The sequence below is a fragment of the Aspergillus mulundensis genome, assembly GCF_003369625.1.
Source record: "Aspergillus mulundensis strain DSM 5745 chromosome Unknown scaffold_4, whole genome shotgun sequence".
Taxonomy (NCBI): domain Eukaryota; kingdom Fungi; phylum Ascomycota; class Eurotiomycetes; order Eurotiales; family Aspergillaceae; genus Aspergillus; species Aspergillus mulundensis.
This window is the reverse complement of record NW_020797892.1, coordinates 2,209,575-2,233,076: the sequence shown is the minus strand read 5'-3', so window position 1 is coordinate 2,233,076 and position 23,502 is coordinate 2,209,575. Positions and strand designations below refer to the sequence as shown.

At 41.9% G+C, this 23,502-nt stretch overlaps 7 protein-coding genes across 7 annotated transcripts; 3 read left to right on the top strand and 4 right to left on the bottom strand.

The window, feature by feature from the left end:
• Window positions 1–211: 211 nt before the first annotated feature.
• On the bottom strand, window positions 212–1,548 carry DSM5745_05162 (uncharacterized protein; the record flags this gene model as incomplete). The annotated part of the gene is made up of 4 exons (XM_026747178.1): window positions 212–582; window positions 636–723; window positions 809–1,075; window positions 1,141–1,548. 4 exons carry the CDS (start codon window positions 1,546–1,548, stop codon window positions 212–214), a joined length of 1,134 nt encoding a protein of 377 aa, XP_026604658.1.
• An 880-nt stretch (window positions 1,549–2,428) lies between these two features.
• DSM5745_05161 (uncharacterized protein) lies at window positions 2,429–3,496 on the top strand (the record flags this gene model as incomplete). The annotated part of the gene is made up of 2 exons (XM_026747177.1): window positions 2,429–2,710; window positions 2,765–3,496. 2 exons carry the CDS (start codon window positions 2,429–2,431, stop codon window positions 3,494–3,496), a joined length of 1,014 nt encoding a protein of 337 aa, XP_026604657.1.
• Window positions 3,497–3,782: 286 nt separating this feature from the next.
• On the bottom strand, window positions 3,783–4,254 carry DSM5745_05160 (uncharacterized protein; the record flags this gene model as incomplete). Its single annotated transcript, XM_026747176.1, has 2 exons — window positions 3,783–3,994; window positions 4,056–4,254. 2 exons carry the CDS (start codon window positions 4,252–4,254, stop codon window positions 3,783–3,785), a joined length of 411 nt encoding a protein of 136 aa, XP_026604656.1.
• A 2,486-nt stretch (window positions 4,255–6,740) lies between these two features.
• On the top strand, window positions 6,741–8,037 carry DSM5745_05159 (wax synthase family protein; the record flags this gene model as incomplete). Its single annotated transcript, XM_026747175.1, has 2 exons — window positions 6,741–7,555; window positions 7,608–8,037. The coding sequence occupies 2 exons, from the start codon at window positions 6,741–6,743 to the stop codon at window positions 8,035–8,037; spliced, it is 1,245 nt and encodes a 414-aa protein (XP_026604655.1).
• A 146-nt stretch (window positions 8,038–8,183) lies between these two features.
• DSM5745_05158 (pepsin-like aspartic protease) lies at window positions 8,184–9,816 on the bottom strand (the record flags this gene model as incomplete). Its single annotated transcript, XM_026747174.1, has 2 exons — window positions 8,184–9,304; window positions 9,357–9,816. The coding sequence occupies 2 exons, from the start codon at window positions 9,814–9,816 to the stop codon at window positions 8,184–8,186; spliced, it is 1,581 nt and encodes a 526-aa protein (XP_026604654.1).
• Window positions 9,817–11,010: 1,194 nt separating this feature from the next.
• On the bottom strand, window positions 11,011–11,855 carry DSM5745_05157 (DUF202 domain-containing protein; the record flags this gene model as incomplete). The annotated part of the gene is made up of 3 exons (XM_026747173.1): window positions 11,011–11,064; window positions 11,119–11,399; window positions 11,498–11,855. The coding sequence occupies 3 exons, from the start codon at window positions 11,853–11,855 to the stop codon at window positions 11,011–11,013; spliced, it is 693 nt and encodes a 230-aa protein (XP_026604653.1).
• A 2,813-nt stretch (window positions 11,856–14,668) lies between these two features.
• DSM5745_05156 (uncharacterized protein) lies at window positions 14,669–15,349 on the top strand (the record flags this gene model as incomplete). The annotated part of the gene is made up of 1 exon (XM_026747172.1): window positions 14,669–15,349. One exon carries the CDS (start codon window positions 14,669–14,671, stop codon window positions 15,347–15,349), a length of 681 nt encoding a protein of 226 aa, XP_026604652.1.
• Between the last annotated feature and the right edge of the window lie 8,153 nt (window positions 15,350–23,502).

Here is a 23,502-nt window from a genome sequence, read left to right as displayed (position 1 = left end):
TGTGATTGACAAAGTATCCAGGAAGACTACGGTACTGGCCTAGCGGATGCTGCTCACAGGGATCCAGTGGACGTTAGTACGTACTCTCAACGAGCTCGAAGCTCAACGCGGAAGCATGAGCACCAGGCTTGACAATGGTACACTGTAGGCAGTCGACACTTATTCTTTCCAAAATTCCTCACTCACTCTACGTCATGAACGCTGACACGGGTTAAGATCGTTGAAGCTTTCTGCTGGTAAGGCGAAGTCCCTGGGTATCGCGAGTGGCACGGGCAATCCTACCCATCAGTGGCGCAAACTTCGCCTTGAAAGACCAGGGCGCGCGAGGTTGTTTCTCTGAGTTCCGGCCGCGGTCAGAGTCGACCTCCCGAATACTGACAGTACTGACGCTATACCCACGGCGGTCTTGGTCCAGATCGACGGACTCCTGATCCGGCTGCTGGGCTATCATGTCGTAGTCGAGATCGAACTCGATGTGCGGTGGTAGGGGGATGTCGCTGCCTATGGTCTCGAGGTCGCGGCGCATGAGTATGGGTCCTGTGGTTGTGAGCGGGAATGGATTGAAGGATGGGGAATTGAGTTCTTAGGATGGTCAGCTATTGTTTAATACATTGTAGAGGAAGAGGTGTACATACCGTAGCTCCCAGCCGTGATCTGACTAAATACAACAGGGTGGATTCTGCGGACATGTCGGTCGGAACTGATAAGGAAGGGGAATCCTCTCTGTAGATCTACTGTTAGTGACCCTGTCGTAATTCCCAAACGGACCTGGGTAGGAAAGTGGGATGGTTATGGGGGCGTATGGTACCTCTGCATCCATCTCCCCGACATCCACAAACCACTCTAGAGCTCCACCGAACAGCTGAGTCTCCAGAAACCTACCGGCCTCGCCAGCCCGCTGTCCATCCTGATACCCTGGGACAGCGAAGGCAGGGGGGGTATCGGATCCGCCGTTCCCGAGATACGTGGTGAGCATGTGGCCGCCTACCTCGTGGACGATAACCGTAGCGAACATGAACTGCCACTCCATGTATGCCTGTCGGTTATGCGCCGATCGAAGCATGGCTGCGAACTTCTGTAGACATCGTTAGCATCAAGTATGTAAAAAGGAGTATAGTAATGAAGAGTAATTGGGCCCACCGCTGCATTGAGCGAAATACTGTCGTGTGTCGGGTTCCACGACTCCAGAGTCCCCTGCCAGGGATCCCTAGTGTGGTAGGCGAAGCACCCCGGATGGGTCAAGTTCTGATCGATCGTGAAGACGGGGAAATCACGGCTGATCTTGTCGAGGAACATGTCCACGGCGCGGGCGGCGAACCACTTGCTTCCATTGAACCGGTTGAAGTGAGTTTTGTTGTTGTCGTGGGTCATGGCCATTTGGGTGAGGATTCCTCGGGTTACTGGGTGGTTGAGGATGTCCAGGGCAGTGGATATGGCGATCGTAGCATGGATGTAGCGCGGGTCACTTGGTCCGTAATAGATGTGAGGACCGTCTTCGCCATAGAACTCGTCCCTGACTGCGATGTTTGTGATGCGGCGGTGGTACATTGTAGTCCGAGGGCCCAGTGGGAGCAGAGAATGGGGGTTTGATGGATTGGGGATGGAGACTGGGTGTGCGTAGAATTGATTGATGCGGCCCCGGGCCATTGAGGTTCGGGTAGCCATCGAGAGCAGAGAATCGGGCTTTGAGGAATGGGAATTGGAGACTGGTTGTACGGAGCACTGATTTATAACAGCTGTGTCAAGAGGTTTAAATGCTAGGTTGAACGAAAAGTACTCCTTGGAAAGGTATGAAGAGGTGCAAGTTGTTAGTGGGAATAGTCTTGTAGATGTCAATATATAAGGAGATGGAATAAGTTCTGGATAGCCATGTCCCATTTGAGTTACTAGCTACATTCACTCGAGCTGTGAATACACCTAGCTAATGGAGTTGAGTCACAGCAGGAGAAGATCAGGAGCGATACTTCACCAAGGGGGGCCATGGCCTAGGGTATAAGATGTCACATGACGGACCGGTCGAGTACTCCAGGAGTATTTAAGGCACAGGCTCCCCAGTAAACACTCCCCAAGATGTCGGGCATCCTGCCTGACCCTGGGCTAATCCACTGGGCTCTGTGACTTCGCGATACGCCGTCCGTTAGGTCGGATGTTATATCAGGTACCACCTGCGAATTGTAGACTTCTACGTACCTTTACGCCAAGGCATGTCTCGCTCTGTTTGAAGCAAGCCTGGATGGCAGCCCAGTGAGGTTACCTACTTACAAGCATATGCTCTGTAAGTAGAGTGTATGTAACCGAATCTGGTAAGGCGTTACCCCGCTAACCTGCTGCAAGCGCCGTGAACCGTCCTCCTTCCAGCGTCTACCCTCGTCCTCCAGACCCCCTCCTCCTTTATCTTCTGCTCTCTTCATACCCGAGGAAGCCAGGCATGACGCTAAGCGACCCGCCGAGGGCAGCGCTCTCTACGCTTGAAACTCGACATCTTGAGCTCGTCAGAAACACTGTGCTGCGCATTCTCTCCACCAAGCAGGCCGAGGACGTCTTCGCCGAGGTAGCAGACGGTCTACCAACCCAGGAAACAGCAAAGTACAAACCTCATTGCGATGAAGAAGAGTTGGATGATAGGACGCAGCCCAGCGCTCGAGCGCGGGATCTCGTACGAACCTGGAGATCTGACTTTGACCTCGGGTCTCTAGAACTCGAATCAAACGTAGGCTTTCTTCCCCTGGTCTCCCCAGTATGATCTATGCTCAGAACTGTTCAGGTAATATCGACATATCAGCAGACTCCGCTCCAAGCGCGCGAATTTAAGGCGAGGCTGATTGAAATAACAGCGGTGGTCATCCACACCCTCGCCGCGCTTCTTTTCAGCCATACCAATCATCCACCGTACAAGAAGCCCCCGCCAAAGAACAAGATCGTCATGGTAGATGGTTGGCCACAGGTAACCGACGAACTCGTTCCCAGCCGGGTACCCACATATCTCTACCACAATGACTACCTGGATGACGATATATATCCCCTGGGAATCGCAGACATCGCGGCCTACTGGGCCGAAACACACCTCTTCGGGGGTGTGGTGGTTTTCTACCAAGGCGACAACGAGACCGAGCTGCCAACGGATCTTCTCCCTCCATCCAGTTTGCCATTAGACGATAAACGGTTCTTGGACGTCTACCTGCACCCCGACTGTCGCTTCAAGGTGTTCAGGCTGTCAGATGCACAGATAGACCAGTTCGTCGGCTTTGGCGTCCACGGAGAACCCTCGGCCTCTTCGCCGTTCCCTCTCAAACCCGAGAGAAACACCGTTCGTCTTTTCCCGGCAATAGCAATGTCGCATTACAATGTATATCGGAGCAAGAATGACCGTAAGGTGCGCGAGATAGACATCGCTAGGCTTAATTGGGGCGGGCGGATGGAGGACGATCCGCAGATGATGGAGCTTGTCGAGGAGAGGAAGAAGGCCGAACTCAAGCAAGGGAATGATGGAATATAGCCCTTTATGTCTAGGGTCTACAACATCTTTTCATGAAAGTTCGAAGAAAGCAGCTTCTATATTTTGACGGCTCAAACCGAGGCAGATGCCCAATCTAGGCTCTAAATAAGCGTAGTTACATGCAGTTCTCCTTATTTCCTCGAGGACTTCAACGACCAAGATCCTCCTAATCTCTTTCGGTTCTGTAAGAAACGTGGATACATTTCAAACTAGTGCAAACTTTCCAGAACATTAGCGCCGTAAATCAAACAATGGCGATTACATACCAATTATTTTCAAGACCAGCTTAGACCTGAGTGAGGACGATGGGCGAGCAGTCATCACCAGGAGTCTGGCCATCTTTGCGGACAGCGCCAAGCTTGATCGTCTGGAAGAGCTCATCCAGCGGGCAGGCATAGAAGCTGCCGTGCGCCCAGGTGAGCTTGCCATCCTGGATGGAGAAGCCAGCGTCACCGGTCGTGGAGCGGTACAGCACGTCGCCGTTGCTGCCGACGTAGACTGAGGTCCGCTATGTAAGCACTGTTCTAGATGGGGATAAGGCTGATCATATGGTACGTACAGTTCTTTCCGTCGGAGGTGCTCAAGTAGCCGTTGCTCACGATAAACTCGCTACCCTGGCTTTGGAACTCGACGGCATTGTTGGCGGCAAAGATCTGCTTGCCGTTCTCGTGGAGATAGCCATCACCACTGACGACGAACTTGGTGGCGGTGGAGGTCGCAGCTAGGGCGAGGGCAATGGCGGAGAAGCTGGTCTTCATGTTGACGGTTGGTTGGGTTGGGTAAGAAGGGATTTCTTGAGAGGATTGTTGGATGAGTGGTTGATGATGTTCTTCGGACAGCATACAATGAGCCTTATATAGAGAGTAGCTACCATGGTACTCACAAGAAACATCGCTAAGTAATATAAGAGTTACATCCGCGCGAGTACCCTGATGAATCTCCAAATCCACTTTCAAAGTAGTAAATCATTGAATAGACTACCCAATGCTAACAGAATTCCACCGACAGTGCTTGAGTAATTAATCACAGGGACCTTGAACGGCTCATATAGTGCTGATATCCACTGGATGCAACTAACTGTCCCTTATTGACCCACTTATTCAGGCCTCCAAGGTGCCCTCAACGTCGCTTCATTTGTCAGAGGCCAGGAAGTACATTGTGATTTTGGCGCGGGCCTCATGGGCTGTGCGCTGGGAAATCAAAAGAAGGAGACCCTAAGGGCACCTTTCTCTTTCCCGGAGCCCATGTATTTGGCCCGATCTGAGCTAACTGGCACAAAGAAAACGGATTCTTTCTCTATGTAAGGCTTTTCTAACAGATCTGCTCGTCTTACTAACTACCACTCGCTATCTAGTTTGGCTAGTTGATGTGCTATACTGTCTTTAACCACAATACATTCAGCATGAATAGGTTCTTTGCATTTGCACGCGGAGAGATCGAAGGAGCTGTCGAAGGTGGAGCTGCCGACAAGGTTGCTGGTGGTGACGTGCTCGTCTATAGATTAATGTATCTGGGGGAGAAACCTGCCGCTTCTCTGCCCGACAGCCCTAGTGCCCTAAAAATCGCTATCATCTTGACTTGGTGTTCTTCATGGTTGGCCTACTTGCTAGTTACCACTCGTCTAATACTGATACTGTAGCACAGCCAGGGAATCAGTATAACAGCAGCAACTGGAAGCCTCACGCGTTTCAATCATGCGATAGCCAGGATAGCAATTACCAACCAGAAGCCCATCCACAAACAAGGACCTTGTGCAGTTTTGCAATGTTCATCTAATTAAGGCTTCCCCGCAGTGTCCTGCTCCAGCTGCATGACGAATCATGATTACATTCTTTGGCAGACTTTGGCAGAATATTCACTCTATAGTCAATTAGGTACGCGACGTCATCTTCTATATGCAAGCGCGTCATGCCAATTTCCATGGATCTTGGGACCCTCTAATCCGGAATTTGGATGCTCCATGATCTACGTATAGACATAAGATCCACACAATCATACACTGCATAATGCATAGACCAATAGTGACAAGGCCTGTATAAGGATTCAACGCCTCACCGCGGATCCCAAGAGAAGGAGGGCGTCATTTGGAGTCTAACCGAGGAGAACCCGTGGATGTATGGATAGCCGTTACGCGATGATAGCAGCAAGGGAGACATGGACGCTAGCATTTGCACTAATCCAAGGAGTGAAACAAAAAGCGGAACCAACTGCTGCGGCTGTCTTGCTCTCGAGTGATAGACGTCTTGGGATGACAATACATTCGTCGCCCGGGTCAAATCCCAAACGGCGTTCAATGGTCTGCTCCTACCTCTTAGACTCCGTAGCGTGCAGAATAATTGATGCCTCTATGATCAGTTCTCACTCTTTGTGGCTTCTCCGTTTTGCTCGACCTCGTCTTCAGGGGCAGGAGGGAATAGGCCACACATTCAAAAGAGCCATAGGCATCAGGTAAGTCAAGGCTTGCAGTCCAGGAATCCATAGCCTGTATAACATACGAACCTTTACTGTGAACCAAGATACCTCTGTAAATGCACAAAAGAAAGAAAGTCATGTAGTACGAGATGATTATCCTGTTTATTCTAGGCTCATATTATTCACTCCTGCCTATCCCCTTGTATGATCCCGCTTATCCAAAGCGTAGCACGCCGAGAAGCCTCAATTTTGGGCGGCCCAGTGCCGCCTTTGAACAGTGCATATTTATTGACCAGATACAATAGGTCATCATGAACTCTGTATGGAAGTGTTAGTTTTGGAATTGAACGGCCATGACAGGCAGAAGGAATACAATGATCCTCGTGTCTGTTGAATAGTCCTGACGCTCCCACAATAGTTTACTTAGAGAACTACGTTCCAGAACACCAGGTAGAGCCTATTCCAGTCAATGCACTTATATACTGGCTCGCCAGGCGGCAGAAGGCCTCGAAAATCGCCTGCCGGTCCCTCCCTCCAAGTGAGACGGGCTTTCCATTGCTATTCATCTGCTGTACTGAGGTAGACGTTGTGGCCATCCTCTGCTGAAATCGCCATCTACACCCTCAGGGACGCCTGAACCTCCATCGTGATTGGCTGCATACAGATCGTCTGAACCACTTGTCGCTTGGCCAATGACACGCGGCCAACACGCGACTCGGGTCCGGGCTTTTTGTGGGTCCTTTTCAGCCGCAGATCGTACTCTTTATTTACCAATCCTTGTTTTCCATCTTTCTTCCTACAACCCCAACTCTCCCCTCAGAACCACCACACAATGTCCTCCCAACCCCCACTCCCACCATGGGCTCTCCCAGCAATAACCTGGACCCTCCTGCAAACCCTCACAGGCCTAACAGCAACATTCACCCCGGACACCTCGCGCCTCCGCTACCTAGCCGCCTTAACAACCGCCCTCCTCGCCTACACATTCCAACTCAGCATCCAGACCAACTTCGCCGGAACGCGCCCCTCAGGCCCCCTCGTCGCAATGTGCTGGGTCAACGTCCTCAACGCACTCGACCTGCTCCTTCTAAGCCGCGCGTCATACTCGGCGCAGGCTGTCTATCTCCGAGCCAAGGAGGAAAAGAAGGACGACGCCACTAAAACAGATCGAATCCGCAATTTGGAGTCCCCACGCGCAAAGATCGTCTTTGCGCTCATCCTCCCGTACAATTACCGCCGCATCGGGACGCCCTGGCAGATCTCGCGCTTGCCGACCGTCGCCGCGGGCTCAAACAGATTGCGTTTTTGCTGGTACTCCGTCGCAGCTGGAGTTGTTGGGGTGCTGCTAATCAATACACTCACCCTGTCGCCGTATGACAGCGACCTCCTCCTCGCTCTTGGAAAGCTCGATACATCGAAGTCCGTCCTGCTTTTACCACTGCGCGTTCTGAAAGGCAGTTCACCCTTTTACGACCTCTGGCTGCAAGCGCGCTTCACGCTCTCCTTTGGAATCATCACGCGCGCAGCGATAACGGCGTCGTACACGGCTGGCGCGGTTGTTGCGGTGCTCCTCGGCGCTGATCCAGCGGACTGGCCGCCCGTCGCGGGGAGTCTGGGGCAGGCGTGGACGTTGCAGCGGTTGTGGGGGTGCGTCGAATCCTTACCATGTTCATCTTGAAGCATGACTAACGGTGTACAGCTACTCGTGGCATCAAACGCTCCGGCGCCCTCTATCCGCGAACGCGACGTTTCTCGCGTCAGTGCTTGGATTTGAGCCTCGGAGCCCGGGGGCGCATTGGATCCGGGTTATGTTTGCGTTTGTGGGATCGGGGATCGTCCATGCAGCGTGTGATATGGGGTTCGGGATTCTATTTGAGAGGAGTGGTGGGCTTGTGTTCTTTGTGCTGCAGATTCTGGGGCTGGTTGTTGAATCTGTGGTTCAGAGAATTGTTGCTAGGCTCGGGTTTAGCACGGATGGCTGGGTAGCTAGGGCAGTTGGGTACATCTGGGTTGCGACGTTCTTGCTCTGGACCACGCCCGTCTGGATCAACCCGATTCTTGTAAATATTGTGAAGGATGGGGTCAATGGGATGAGTCCCTGGTTGGGGCTTCGGCCGGGGAGGTTTTGAGCGAGGAAGGAAGATCTTGATCTGGGGAAGTAACTGGGAGGGCGACGTAGTGGGCAGATGACGGAAGGTATAAAAAGTGACGGGGCTCATGGTATTTTTTCGGACCAACTCATATATTTTATCATGCGGCGTAGGCGGACAGGCCATCACAGTCCGAGCAGGAGACCAAGCACAACCGCCGATACCAATAGCAATGGGTTCCTGCCCACCGCAGTTCCAATCGCACCATCCGTCTCCGCAGGCGCATCAAACCCGGTTGGTGTAGTCTCCGACCCTGATCCCGAGCCACTAATCGTAGTATCACCCGTCTCCTCCGCATCACCATCACTCGTACCCGTGCTCGCCGCCGTACTCGTCGTAACAGTCCGAGTCGGAAAAACAGGCTCATTCGTCCACCCAGCCGGAAGAACCAAGCTCGAGCCTCCCAGAACCACGGTCGCCGTCATCACCGGATCGCTTACATCTTCGGCCTCGGGCACACTATCACCGCCCTTCCCAATCTCGAGGATGCGGTCATCGCCAGGGTTCCTGTTTGCCTGCGCCAGCGAAATCTCATTGTTGTCGAGGTCAAAGACGACATATGCGCTGCGAAGGAATGTATCGCCTAGAATTGGGAAGAAGTCGACGGCAGGTAAGATGCCAAAGAGGCAACTCTCTTCATCGGAGTCGGTGTCCGGTAGCGGGAGGGCGTTTCGTCCGGGTCCGGAGATTGCATCGTGGAGGACGAGTTCCGACAGCGGGACGCGGATCGTTACTCCGCTGAACGTGAATGTGATGTTATAGTCTTCGCGACCGACGAGGTACGTGTCGCATGGAACGTAGCCAAACTGCCCTTGCTGATAGAAGTGCACATCGAGATCGGAGTAGATCTGCGCGACGACGTTCGAGGGGAGGTATGTTAACGTCGCGCCGGAGTCGAGAAGCGCGACAAGAGGAAACTCTGCGGCTCCAGTTGTTGATCGCGTATCTGTGTATGATTTTGCAATGCTATCGGAGGCGGATTCAACGCCCATCTCCGTGAGAGTGAGCCAGAGGTGGATGTAGTCCCCCATATACTGTACCACTGGCAATGTTTGCAAGGTACCGGTGTAGTGCGCTGTGTTTATCCCACCGAAGAGAATGCTCCCTTCGTTTGAGCCGAGGCGGTTGAGCCAAAGGCTGTAGGCGTTGCTCTTCGTGATATTGTCGGCTACCAGGAGCTCGGGGAAGTTGCGGTAGCGATAGTCTGCGACAACGTTGGCGCTGTAGCCGATGCCGAGGATGCCCTCTAAATAAATGAGTTAGCTGACGATTTGGTGGTGGACAAAGTGTCCACGCACTATCTATACTCGACGACGTCGCAACAGCAAACTGGACCCCCGGTATGTCCGCGTTCTCAATGCTAACTGTGTCGGTGGCATAATGCCCCTCCGCCCACGAGCGATCACCATACGAAATCCCAAACTCATCAGACAACGGCACGTACGACGTCGAAGAATTGGGGTTGTATAGTCCAAAGTCGTCGCAGCGCGTCCCTCGCACGTCGCAGACGGGGTTCTCGGCGGATACGACCCAGAGGTCGGCGCTGCCGGTGTCGACGGAGACTGTGAGCGATTGCGGCGGATCTCCGATCGTTATGTTCGTGGAGTAGATGTCGCCGCCCATCTGCATTATCAGCAAGATACTCGAAGGTGAATTGCGGGGGCAGAAAGCTGGGACATACCGACTCCCCGTATAGATCAGCATCGACCACGTCCGCCTGCCTTCTGAATCGCCTGCGATCTCTCCCCACAGGGTCATTGTGGTAATTCCTTGTCAGTCCGAGATGAAGAACGCGGGGTGAGTCGCTCTCATGTAGAGACAAACTGCAGAGCCCCTCTACCGCAAATGCAGCAAGCCAGAAAACGATTGAACCCCTCATAATGACCCTCCCCGGTTGAGATTGAAAGAGGCCAGAGAGAAATTTTCAGGGGACGGTCGGCTTTTTGATTTCTACCCCTACGACCTGTCAGTCATCGTGGCAGCCAGTAGGCGGACAAATCCCGGGTCCCGGCAGGCGTGAGGCGTGTTCGTGTTGCGTCCTGGGCGTCGGACAGACAGGCCACTCTTCAGCTCCGCTGCGCTCTTGGCGTGTCTTCTGGTGCGGAGATTGGAGGCCCAAGGTTGAGGAAAAGGTGAGATAAGCTGTGGCTGGTGGGCTAACAATCCAGAATGGTGGATTTGGAGGTCTTATTGGCGATGACAACTGTGGCAAGCTGCAACCTAAGAAGAGTGGAGCAAGGTTTAACCGTTAATTCGTGAAACATCTGACGTGGACCTCGGACCAGGATGGGCTGAGTTTGGTGTTCAGGGGGCCTCGTCGGATGGTGCTTTGCAAAGAGTCAGTGCCAGTGCGGAGCGACGTGCCGTACGGAGCTCTGTTCCTTAGCAGACCTTGAAGTCATTGGGCTACAAGCTTGGTCTCAGACCAAGTGGTTGCGTCTAATTCGGTCTGAAGAGCACGGCTTGGGGTGGGATGATACAGTCATTGACTTGTTCAACGTAGAATGAAATAATACTGAATGTTCCTGGGGACCGCGGGGTAGAATCTAGAAGACGGAGCCGTGGTCTGTCGCCGTGGATCCCCCTGGAGCTGTACCCACAGTCCCGCACTGTCGGTATCCCCAGATTTCAGGGATTCAGGTTCATGTGTATGCCGTGGGAAATGAGACGAGTTCTCTGTCGCGAACCATTGTCCAGAAAGTTTCAGACGGTCGCCTCGCCAATCGTGTCTGTCAGCGCAGCCTCAATCACGCAATTCTTCTTGGCGCTGAGCAATATTGAAGACGCCAGTAAATCGTTGATAGCGGGCTTTCTGTGGTGGAACCCAGCAGATTGCTTTTTCTGTTGGCTGTAAATATAAAGTGTCGGTCCCCGAGATCTAAATCTTGTTGTTCGCATCATCTCGCCTTCCCGGCCTCATCGTCGTCCATTGCCGAATACCATCCAACCTCATCACGATAGTGTCGCCGCAATGAGCACCGATAAAACGAACGTCACAATCGTGATCTAGACCATCCATCAGCTCAATTGAACCTTCTAGTTGAGATTCTCCTGGCTCACCGCCGTCGTCAGAAACGCAATGCAGTTCAGCTCCCATCCACCCGAATACACCGTCCCCAACGCTATCGCATTTTGCTGCTTCCAGAACCGATGTGCTCCCAGTATTGCCGTCAACATAGCCGCGCAATGACAAGTCACCGATAGGGGAACGCCGACATCGTGGTATCCGAGGCCCTTGCTGGAGTGAGCAGATTGGAGCCGGAAGAGCTGCGCGATAAGGACGCCTTGCATTGCAAGGATGACCGAGGTGCGGATGTACGCGAGGAACGTTCGCTCAAGAGCTAATGATTGAATCGAGGCCGTTAGCAGTGTTCTCCGACAATTCCTACACGTGCTGTCCCTCAACCCAGTTTTCCAGTACGGGAAGAGAGCGACCCACCGAAATAATCCCGATTCTTCTTCTGCGCCACCGTCAGGACAACATTCCTCGTCCAGAACCGCTGTATCCGCCCGATGATCCCGTCGCGTCGCCGCTGCGTCTGCCTCGTCTCCGTCCGTGAAACCGTCCGGCGCGTTGTGATACGGTATTCTCCCGATGAAATCGACGCGCCCGAGTCATCATCCTGTTGCGTATCGATTTCGTGCAGCTCTAGGTTATCTGGGTCGAGATTGGCTTCGTCGCGCGGAGATCTTGGGCTGTCGGTGTCGGTGTGGGTTGCCAGAGGTCCGGGTCTCGGCATTGACCCCACGGGGTTAGGGGGAGTGGTGGATCGAGGTGACGGGATGTGCTCTGCCATTGTCAACAAGGCTCATGGAGTTCGAGTACTCAATGCCCGCGGAATGATAAAACGAGGTGACATGGGACAGGAGAACCTTTGAGGGGAAAACAGGGAAGCTCCAGCAGGAGGGCGGAATGCGGGAGCCGCTCCGAGTGCCCGCTGATAAGAAAAACACGGCGGAGATACCGAGTAGTGAGGTCATTGGTTCCACAACAACATTCCAGACTCTACACTATAGTAACTATATCGCTAGTATAAACAAATGATATTATCTAAGACGCCTTCGCTAATCTGAGATCGAATAATCATAATACCAATCAATCCTGGAAAACCCAGCAGATAGAGCCTATTTGGGTGGCGGTGAAGCTTCCCCCTATATATATTGTCCGTCGCTGCTGGCAAGTCTTGCGTTAGCACCGTAAAGCAGGGACAAATAATTATTTGTTCTTGTAGTTTCTGGAGTACCTACTACCAGTGAGGAGCCCGTGCCCTGCCCTAGTAATAGTGGCATTAGAAGCGGTTTATTGTGGTCCTTGTCGATTAGAGCAGGGTTGTGACACCGCCACAGAGGCAAGATATAGTTCTGCGAACGGGCTGTATAGCAAAAATGTCAACATAGAGGACCAAACCACCTTGAACATACTGATAAGGGAACATACGATTATGAGCCTCAGAGCCCCCGCCTCCACGTTTAGCTCTCTTCCTCCAACAACGGTATCCAGAGATCGAGATAGGAACGATAGCGAGTATCGCCGCAGCAATGCCGACAGCAGCTTCGACAGATATACCAGGCATCTGAATCTAGGAGTAAGGGCCAAATTGATGTAGGGCTCAGTGATGACTTTGAAGTTCGGGCAATGTGGTAGTCGCAAAATGACAAGCAGAAAACAATAGATGTGGAATATATCAAATTATGCCTACTAGTAGACATTGAGGGTGATAAATAATACAAGATCCCATCTGCCTTGTTGTGGTAGAAGTATCTGGATATCTTTTATTGTTCGTCCTCGATATCAGCGAAGGACGCCATGACTACTGCTATTCCTCCACGAAGCATATACTAGCGGTCAGCTATTGATACGAACCATACAAATGAACGGGGGCAATTTATGCCGAACACCGTTTTAGCTGGTATGATATGGGCATGGCATAAGCTGACACGGAGTTGCACGGACGCTGCAGCAGAGACGCAGCCTTGTTGCTGCTGTTATGGGCACAACCTTATGCAGCCGAGCCGGCCCGATCCAGTTCCCGGACAAATAGATCCAGTCACTTTACGGAGTATGCATTATTCCTGACAGCCCGTGGGCGGAATGAGGAGCCGCCCGGGTCCCGGCGATAAGAATAAAATGATATGCGGAGATAGTGAGATCATCGGTTCCACAACCACATCCCAGCCCTAATTTATTCAGCAGTGTATATATTCACACATTGAACATCCGGCCCAAAACACGGGGTTTTTGGACCGTTATGCTCGACGCCAAGAAGATGGCCTCGACGCCAACTGGGAGGCCTGGCCCCCTAATGCCAGTCTAGTTACAACTATACGGACTTTCAAGCATCAGTAGACTTCTTTCGGGTTCAGGCTGCCTATCAATCTTCAACTGGCTGTGGTGATAAACGCTCTAGCTATATCATTGGTAATTAGAGATAGCAAGCCACCCCGACTGCTTTTGCCATAATGCTACGATGCTCTCCGGGATGAGTGATGGACAGCTGGTTCGTATATGGGTAGAGATTCACGAGTGAGGCAGGTGTTTATTGGGGAGCTTGACCCAGAATTGATTCTCTGTCAAGACTGGAAGGAGATAAGTGGCAGAGAGAGCAGGCATTGGTCCAAAAGATGATTAAATAGGCTGGGGTAGGGCCAATGCATCTAGCTCCCTAGAGAGCGACGATTACGACCGCGCAGTGGCATTACCCACTGTAGGGCAAAAGGACATGAAATGCAGCGCTTGAGCCTGGACGGTCTTAGTTCCACCCTCCGCATTGTGACGCCCGCTGGGTTGTTACAGGCCTGTGTGATATTAACATAAATTCTTCCTCTCTGCCCTTTAATTGGTATAGGGAAGAGCTAGAATGGACCTGCGCTTACTGGAGGTCAGCCTTACCACTGGTAAATTTAAAGCAGACTAGTGTCCTACCTAAGGGCACGGGCTATCGTTGTTATCTATGTCAGGCGTGAGCTCCTGGGTTAAGTTTAGGAATGGCTTTGTTCTTCACCTCATGTCTCCTATTTCGCCATAGTCAGTCAATAATTGTCAGTTACTGAAGAGCGTCTACAGCTCATCTTCCGCTTATGCTCTGTGTCGTCTGCGCTCGGCTAGTCCATCTACCTACCTGCTCTCAACCGCACAGAAGGACGAATTGTAAGCAGTGGCTCGTGACTTCAGAAGTCTAGATATCTTCATGGTTTCAATGGCACAGTAGCTAGGCCTGGACATTGCACTAGGTGGCAATATAAAGGCGGCCACGATCCTTCACTGGCAATGCTTAGGGTTAAGTCCAGAAGTGAATGAAGCATCAATTTGGGGATTACGGAACTTCGGAACTCCTCGAGTCCTGATATAAAACATCTCTTTGCTCCAGAAAGAACTTTCCTCTACTCACCACCTTCCATCTCTACCTACCTCTATCCGTATCATATTCATCAAATACCATTTCTACAAATCATCTCAAAAAACTATCAAAAAACCATCTCGAAAAGCCCCGCCATTTCAACAAACCGTCCAGAAAAAACATCTACCTCCTTTATCATTATCATTTTCCATTGATACTACAAGCTATCATCAATACCACCTCCACCTACGCCCGAATTATCGACGTCCAAAATGTCCACCACCAATACCTCCAGCAGCTCAGGCCCCGGCGCCAAATTCCGTCTGATGGACCTCCCCTCCGAACTCATCATAATGGTCGCCGAAAACACCTCGTCCTCACGCGACCTCCTCCACCTCACAATGTCAAACAAGTTCACTTACGAGCTCCTGGGCCCACGTCTAATGACAATCAACATCGCGCACCAAAACGCCAGCGGGCTTAACCACGCCATCCGCAAGAACAACATCATGCTCGCCTCCGTTTTCCTGGACGGGGGCGCAGACGTCAACAAGGCCTGTCGTACCGCGGCGCAAGGAAAGACCCTCGAGCAGGAAATACTGCGGGACATCTACAAGCGCACCGCTGACACAAACCCAAAGGGGCGGGTGCAGATGGGGCTGCGCGCCCTCGCCCAGTTCAGAACGTCCGGCCGACTTGATCCGCCCCTCTATGTCGCTGTTAGCCATGGCTTGCTGGAGATGGTCTACTTCCTGCTGTGTCGTGGCGCGGATCCGACGGCTGCGGCGCATCGCGGGTATCCGAGTGCGTTGGCGCGGGCGTCGTATGATTGGAATGAGAAGATTGTGGCGCTGCTTGTTGGCGCGTTGAAGAGGGCGGGGGCGAAGAAGAGGGATGTTAAGGAGGTGTTTGAGGTGAATGCTGCTTTGGGTGAGCTTGACAGGGGGCTTTGAGGGTTGGTCTTGTTGGAATGCCCTGACGAGTGTGGTGTTTGGCTGTCAATGATGCATCCTTTCCTTCGGGTTCTCTTCTTCATCTCTTCTTTTTCGTCTCTTCATTTCCTTCTCTTTCCCTTCCGCGTTTGAACGTGTCCGAGACGAGTACGACCAATTGTTGGATCAATATCATGCTTGGGTTATGTCATGTACCGACACTATTGGGGTCTTTTTGTTCAAATGTCAATCTACCCAGGCATTGTTATCCTCAGTTGGTGTCGATATCTAGCCGACGATGTGTATTCTTACCTAGATAGTCGCCCCCAGCGAACTTAGATTACAATGTGATGATAGAAAAAGAATACAACTCTCTTGAAATGAAGTATACGCGCTAAAACCATAGGACCCCGTACTTCCGTTCAAAAAAGCCCTTATAAGTGCCCATGTGCTTCGTAATAGTGACTGCAGCCGCGGCATGCCTCATGGGTTGGCACAGTCTTGAAGCCGGTAACTGTTCTATTGAGTCGTATCGACCACCTCGGCTGAGGGTCTACCTGAAGTAGCGCCTGCTTGACACATGCAACAGCCATGTTACCCCAGTCCTAGGACGTGAGAATCGTTCGTTACGGGGCCTGTGTCAATGTGTGCCCATCCGCTTTCATTTCATCGGGTTGGATTTGCCCTCGCGGGCTATATCTGGGTCCATTAAGTGGGTAAGACCTTAAGCTTGCAAACGACAGAACCAAGCTGGAGGTCACTGTGGTGTAAGCCTAGGAAATCACTGTCTTTCGTCATGGAAGGTCAAAGGTACCTGTAGAAAGAGTACCCCTTGCCAACGATCGCACTCCTCTCCCATGACTTTCGGCTCCAGAATTGCTTCAGTAGGATGTCGGCTATTCTTGGGCGGTTCGCAGGTGTCTAGACCGTAATTGACGCTATCATGCAGGTGTATTCGAAGGCGCTTCTAGTCTTCAATTTGGAGGGTTCGAGACACTTAGTGGACTTAGCAAGTGTTGGGTCAACCAAGCTACTGATTGGTGTTCGGTGAAGGTTGATATTTCATGGAGAGGGACCCTTTTTAGACCTTCGATGGCCAAGCCACAAAATCGTGACTTCGCCAAACTCCCATAAACGGATCTGTGGAATTCAAACAATTTACCGAATTCTTTACTCCCTGGTGTAGCATCAATTAGCGCCAGCCCGGAGGCTGTTGTGCCTATTGCGTAGCCGGATCGCTCGGATAGTACTCCGGAGTATATATAGGGGAGTCGGCGAAGCGATCGTCATTAGAGAGGTTCTGCCACGGGAGCGCTCGGCGAAATCCATTAAATTCGTAGTGCCGGCAGTTTTAAATTAGGTAATATTATATAACCCCAACGCGGCGCGCTAAATATACTAAATTATTAAATTAAGTATAATATTTATAACACCATATAATTTTATATAAAAATATAAATATTATATATAATATATTAATTAATAGTACTAATACCCCCCCTAATATTCCTAGTTATTAAAAATAAATAATATAATATTATTTATAAACACCTTAATAGTATATATTAAAAAAATTAATTAATTAATATTATTAACTATATTTACCACGGCCCTAAGCTTTACTAGCTATTTAAATTTAATTTTAATTAAATACCGCGAGAGTGCTAGTTATTTTACTTTTAATAAGTAAAAAGTACTTTTTTTATATAAAGACCTTTTATTAATTAAAAATAGCTTTAATACCTAGGAAATTTATTAAATTATACCTTTTTTATTTTAAAAAAATTAAATATTAATATTATAACATGCTAGATTTTAAGCTTGCCTTTTATTTTATATTAATATACCTTTTTTTTTCTTATAAAATAAAAACCTTAAAAAGCTTTTTTAAAAAAAGTAAAGGCTGGCTATTATATATTTATATTAATACTTTTTTTATATTATTAAGCGCTTTAAAAATATACTTTATTAATATTATTTTTTAACTTATATAAAAGCTTATAAGTGTCAGGGCCAACATTTTTCTGTTTGATGTTACTGGAGCTAATCCACTAATAGTCTAGAGTTAGCGCCTTAGGTAACCTAAGCTTTAGCCTTAGGCCGCCAAGGCTTAGTATACCTTATTATTATATTAGGCTATATAACTTAACTAGGTTATTAGTATTTAGGGTCTTAGCTACTAGTTAAGTAAGGCTAAAATAAATTTTAAATATAGGCTAAAGTAAGAACCTATATATAAAGTATTTAAATTTATATTTATTTTTTAATTAAAAATAGCTTAAGTATAGCTTAAAGGTTTATAAAAATAGCCTTAAAGCTAGTTTTTTTTTTAAATTTTTAAGTAACTTTTTTAATATTATTTAATAGGGTTTAAAATACTTTATTTTTATTAATTAAATTTTTTTATTAATATTTTTATTATTAGTAAAAATTTTTAAAACTTATTAATTTTATAATTAAAGTTGCTTGCACCTACTACTTTTTAAACTTTTTTAATAATAATATTTTAAACTAAATTTTTAAAGGGTAAGTAAAGGTAGTTTATAAGCATTTTAATTAAGGTTTTTAAAATTTAAACTTAAATAGCTAAAAAAGTGTCCCCTTTTTTATTTATACTTAAAAATTTTATTACTATTAAAAATAGTTAAAAAAAAAAAATTAACTTAAATAATTTAGTTTACTAGCTTAGTAAAGTATAGGGTAAAATATACCCTTTATTTTATTATTTTATATTATTATTAAAACTTATTAATCTAAAATTTATTATAATTAAAGGTGTTTTAAAAAAAAAGCAGCCTAAAATTATAACTTTTAGCTTATTTATTTTTTAACCCTAACATAATTAGTATTATATATTAAAATTAGGATATTTTTTTAAAAAAAAATAAGGGAAAGTTACCCTTATAACCTAAAGCTAAAATAATATTAAATTATTAATTTTTATATTAATTTTTCTATTAATCCCCGCGCTAATTTTCTTATTAATACTTTTAATAAGCTTTAAAAAAATTAATTTTAGTAATTTTTTTAATTTTAGTTTAAAGTTAAGCTTAAATAATTTAAGCTATTATTTTAAAATTATTTTATCTTTAAAACCTAGTGCTAGTAAAGCTAGCTTTAAGGGGTTTAAAAGTTTTAAATATATATAAAAAAGGTACTAAAAGGCTATTAAAAATTATAAGCTTTACTAAAAAAAAAAAGGCTTTTTAAAAGCTTAAAATTAAGTTTAAAAAGGTTAAAAAGTTAAAAAATTACTTTTATAACGCCCCTAAAAGGTTTTAAATAAATAATAAAAAAATTATATTTATTATTTAAAATGCTTTAAAAAATGCCTGTAATTATTAAAAAGGTTAAGTTAAATTTTAAAATAATAAGTAAACCTAGGCAAATTTTAAAAAATTTATATATATATAAGTTAACCTAGTTACAAACCAGGGCCACCGCGCTACTTAATATTTTTTAATTAAATAATAAAATATTTAAAATACTATTTTTTAGGGACTTTACTTTATAAAATTAGGCCTATACTTTAATAATCTAAAGTTTAAGATATAAGTACTTATTAAAACTTATAATAAAAATATTTACTTATACTTAAAAAAGTTAAAAAAACCCTTAAAAACTATATTTAAAGTAAATATAGTAGTAATTTATATAAAATTTATTAATAAATATAATAAGGCCTTAAAGGCTAAGAAAAAAAAAAGTCCGGAGCTAGTTCTAATTTTAAAAATAAAAAAAATAAGGATAACTTAGGATAAAACTAGAATAGTAGTAAAGTGGCTTTTTTAAAAAAGGGAAAAAAAAGGTAAGAAAAAAAGCAGCAACTTGCTTTTTAAAAAAAAAAATATTATAAAAAAAAGGGTTTTTATTTTAATTATAATAAATTAGGCTACTTATTAAAGGCCTGTTTAAATAAAAAAAAGCTTAAAAAAAAACTAGTAAAAAATAAATAATAATTTCCTGGTTTTAAGTTATTAAAGTTATATAATTTAAAAAAAAAAACTACTTTTCTTATTCTTGCGGATCTTAAAATATAAAAAAATAAAATAAATTAATAATTTAAGGTACTACTTAATACTAGGGCTAATATTAATTTTATTTTAGTTTAATATTTATAAAAGTAAGGTATTAAAATAAATACTAACTATATAATATAGCTAGTTTAATATACTAATAATATCTTTATTTTTTACTACGGGTGTTTGCAAGCCTGTACTTAGGTTTATAATTTAAAAAAAGTTATAAAAATATTTAACTTAGTATATTATATTATTAATTTTATTTATAAAAACTATTAAGTAGTTTTAAAATATCCTTAAATAATTAAATTAAATCCAGACTTTTACCTTATTATAGTAAAATAAACTTAGTAAAATTATATATTTTTTATTAAAATTAAAATATTATAAAAGTTTATAAAAACTATGCGCAGGAAACTAGTACTTATAATATTTTATTAATTAAAAAAAATTAAAAAAAAAGTAAAGGTAGTCCTACCACCCTAGTATATTTATTAAAATAAAGTTTTTTTTAAATAAAAAGCTACTTAACTTTTAATTAGTAAAGTAAAGCATAAAATTTTATTAAAAAAAGGTAAGAAGCCTTTATAGGGTTTTATTTATAATTTTTTTAAGTATAAATTATAAATATTAAAAAAGTATTTTAATAAAATACTTAAAAAAAATAAATTAAGTTATTTTAAAGTAATACTAAAGCGCTAGTGCTTTTTATTTAAAAACCTAATAAATTTTTATATTTTTATATTAATTACCGCGGTTTAAATATAATAATTAATAAAAATTAGTATTTACTACTATGTATTAACAAGCTAATAAATTAGCTAATAAATACCTAATACTTTACTAAGCTAGATCTGCGTGACATGTATTATAGGATATAAATTAAAAGGGAAGATAAATAAAAAACGGCGTTTTAGACTTATTATAATTACTATAAATATATAATTATATTTTTTAGCTTAATAAATATACTAGCTATATTTTAATTTTATATAAATATAGCTATAAGCGGGATTTTTAATAAATTTTATATTATTTACCTTAATAATATTCTTATTTTTTTTAAAATAAAAAAAAAACATGTGTATCATGTTTAAAAAGTCCTTAATTAATTAAAAAGGCATAATTTATATATAAAATTATTAAAATATAGTTTTTATAAAAAAAAGGTAAAGTTTTTAGGCTTTATTATTAAATAAAAAAAAATATTTATTAATTTAAACTATAGCCGGACTATTATTAATTAGCTAGAATTAATATTATTTTATAAATTATAGGTTTTTTTTAAGCTTTATAAATTACTTTTAATATTTTATTCCTAATTACACCAAAGTAACATGTTTAATAACCTAGCTTTTAATAAAAATAGTAAAAAAATATAAAAGCAGGCCTTTTTTATTCCCTATTAATATAAAAAATATATTTAAAAAAATTAAATTAAACTTTACCGGGCCACTAGTACTATAATACTTTAATTTTAAAAAAAACTTTTTATTATTATTAACATATTAGGGTTTACTATTATAAAAATTATTATATAGCTAAAGCAAAAAAAATTACCTAATAAAAAAAAATAAGACTAGTAGCGCCTTATAGCCTTTTATTTTTATTAATTATATAAATTAAAGCTTTATTATAAAATTTATAATTAAAAACTACTTGCGGTAGTTAAGTGCTTTAAAAAGTAATATTATTATTTTAAAGGCTTTTTATATTTTATACACGTGTAGTATAATTATAATAACCTATATTATTTTTTTATAATAAAGGTCTTAAATTAAAGGTAGGTATAATAGGTAAAATTACTTATAGCTTATAACTTTAAAATAAAGTATAAGCTAGGCAAGTATAATTTAATAAATATATTATTATAATAATTAAATTATATAATAAAAAATAAAAAGTATTAAGTTAAAATACTCCCTACTTTATAAAAAAAGTTAAGTTTATTTTTTTAATAAATTACTACTAAAATAATACTAGAAAACCTAGCTATTTTTCCGCGTGGTTAAGCTTATAAATACCTAAAACTTTTAAGTCTTAAAATATTTATTATAAAAATAGTAAGCAAAAAAAAAACTACTAAACTAGTTATAAATACCCTTTAATAATAATTAATTATAGCCTAATAAAAAAATATTTTCACTAGCTAATTATAATAATAGCTTAAAGGTATAATTCTTATTAATTTAAGGCAGGCCTTTTTTATTATTAAATAATATAAAAAAAAAAAACTTTTTTTTTATAAAGGTATTATTTATATTCCTCCTGTGCCCGTGTTATAACATAAAATTATAAAATAATATTATAATAATTTTTATATAGGTTACTTTAATTATAAAAGAATTATTAAATTACTTACCTATAAGTTTTAATAAAAAAAGCTTAATAAAAATACACGTGCGTATATTAAAAAATATTTTTTATATTAAAGGTTTAAGGTTTTAAGGTAATTACCTTAAAAAAGTTTAATATTTTTTTTAGTACTAAATATACTATAAAAAAATATTTTTATAAACTTTATTATTAGCCTACCTTTATTAAAGTATAAAGGGCGCGTTTATAACATAATTTTAGTAATTATAAATTAATTTAATAAAAAAGTAAAATATCTTTTTATTATTAATAAAATTACTGCAAAAAAGTTAGCTAACCTATTTATTAAAAAAATTATATATAATATAGGGTCGCCCTAAAGTATAATAATAAATTAAGGTTTACTTTTTACTTTAAAGTATTAAATAGCCTTTTATTAAGCGCTGTATATTAAGTAATAACTTAGTATAGTATATTATTTTTAATTAAATAGTTAAATTAAGTGCTAGAACTAAACGCTTAAAGTATATTTACGCGTGTATTATAATTATTAATAAAGTAATTAAATATTATACTTACTACTAGCACGCTTTGCCTATAATAACTTAAAAAATAATTTAACTAGCTACGCTTTACTTATAGCAAGCCATAAATAAAAACTAGTAATTTTTAGGCTTAAAAACCTAGAAAAATTAATATTTTATTTTTTTATTAAAAAGCGCTTACGCCATTTAAAATAGCTTTATAAAAACTTATAAAATTATATAAATAAGTTATAAAAAAAGCAGGCGCTTTATTATAATTAAAAATATTATTTAATAAAATTTAAGGTTAAAAACAATATTTTAATATTTTTAAAAAATATTAAATTAATATATTTAAGTAAAAAACTTAACCTAAAGTATAATAAATTTTTTAAAATTAAATTTATTATTAAAAAGCAGGCATATTAGCTCCGGCTTACTAGTATATATAATTAATTAAAGATTTATTTAGTATTTTATATTTTTTTTAAAGCTATTTATATAGCAAGATAAGCCTAAAAGGGAAAAAAAGTAACTATTAACTATAAAGTTAGTTAATAAAAAAAAAGAATAAAAAGTTAAGGCTATTCTTAAAAAATAATAAATTTATAAATATAATAAATTTTTTATTAAGTAAAAGGGCTGGCCTAGCTATAAAAATTTATAAAAATTACTTTTTAATTTTAAGCATGTATAAAAAGCCCTAGTAAATTATAAAAAACTAGTTATAATAATACTAGTCCGCTGCTAGTTTAAAAAAAAAAGGTAATAATTTTATTAAGTTAAATACCTTTTTTTTTACTAGGTTTTAAGGTTTAATAAACTACTAGTATTATTAAAAAATTATTAAACCGCCACTTATTTACTATTAATTATTTATAGCTTTAAAAAGGGGTATAAAATCTTTTATTTTATAAGATTTTAAAATTATACCCAAGGTTATAAGTAAAGTAGTTACCTTTTTTATTTTTTTATAAAATTTTAAGATTTAATAAATTATAGCTAAAACACCACTGGCTTGGTATTAAAACTTATTTTAAATTATAATTTAAAATAAAAAATTATATTTATATTAAAGTTAAAGTATTAAAAAAAAAATTTTTTATTTTTTTAAAAAAAAAAAAATAATAACTAACTATATGGTAAAGGCTATAATAAAAAACCACTATTTAATATTAGGAGTAGGAGTAAGGGCCTTTTTAGGTATTTTTTTTTAATACCTAGTATTTTTTTAAAAAAAAGGCGTGATGGGCTTGTTTTTTAAAAAAAAGATATTAATAAATTAATAATTATCCTAACTATTATTAAAATA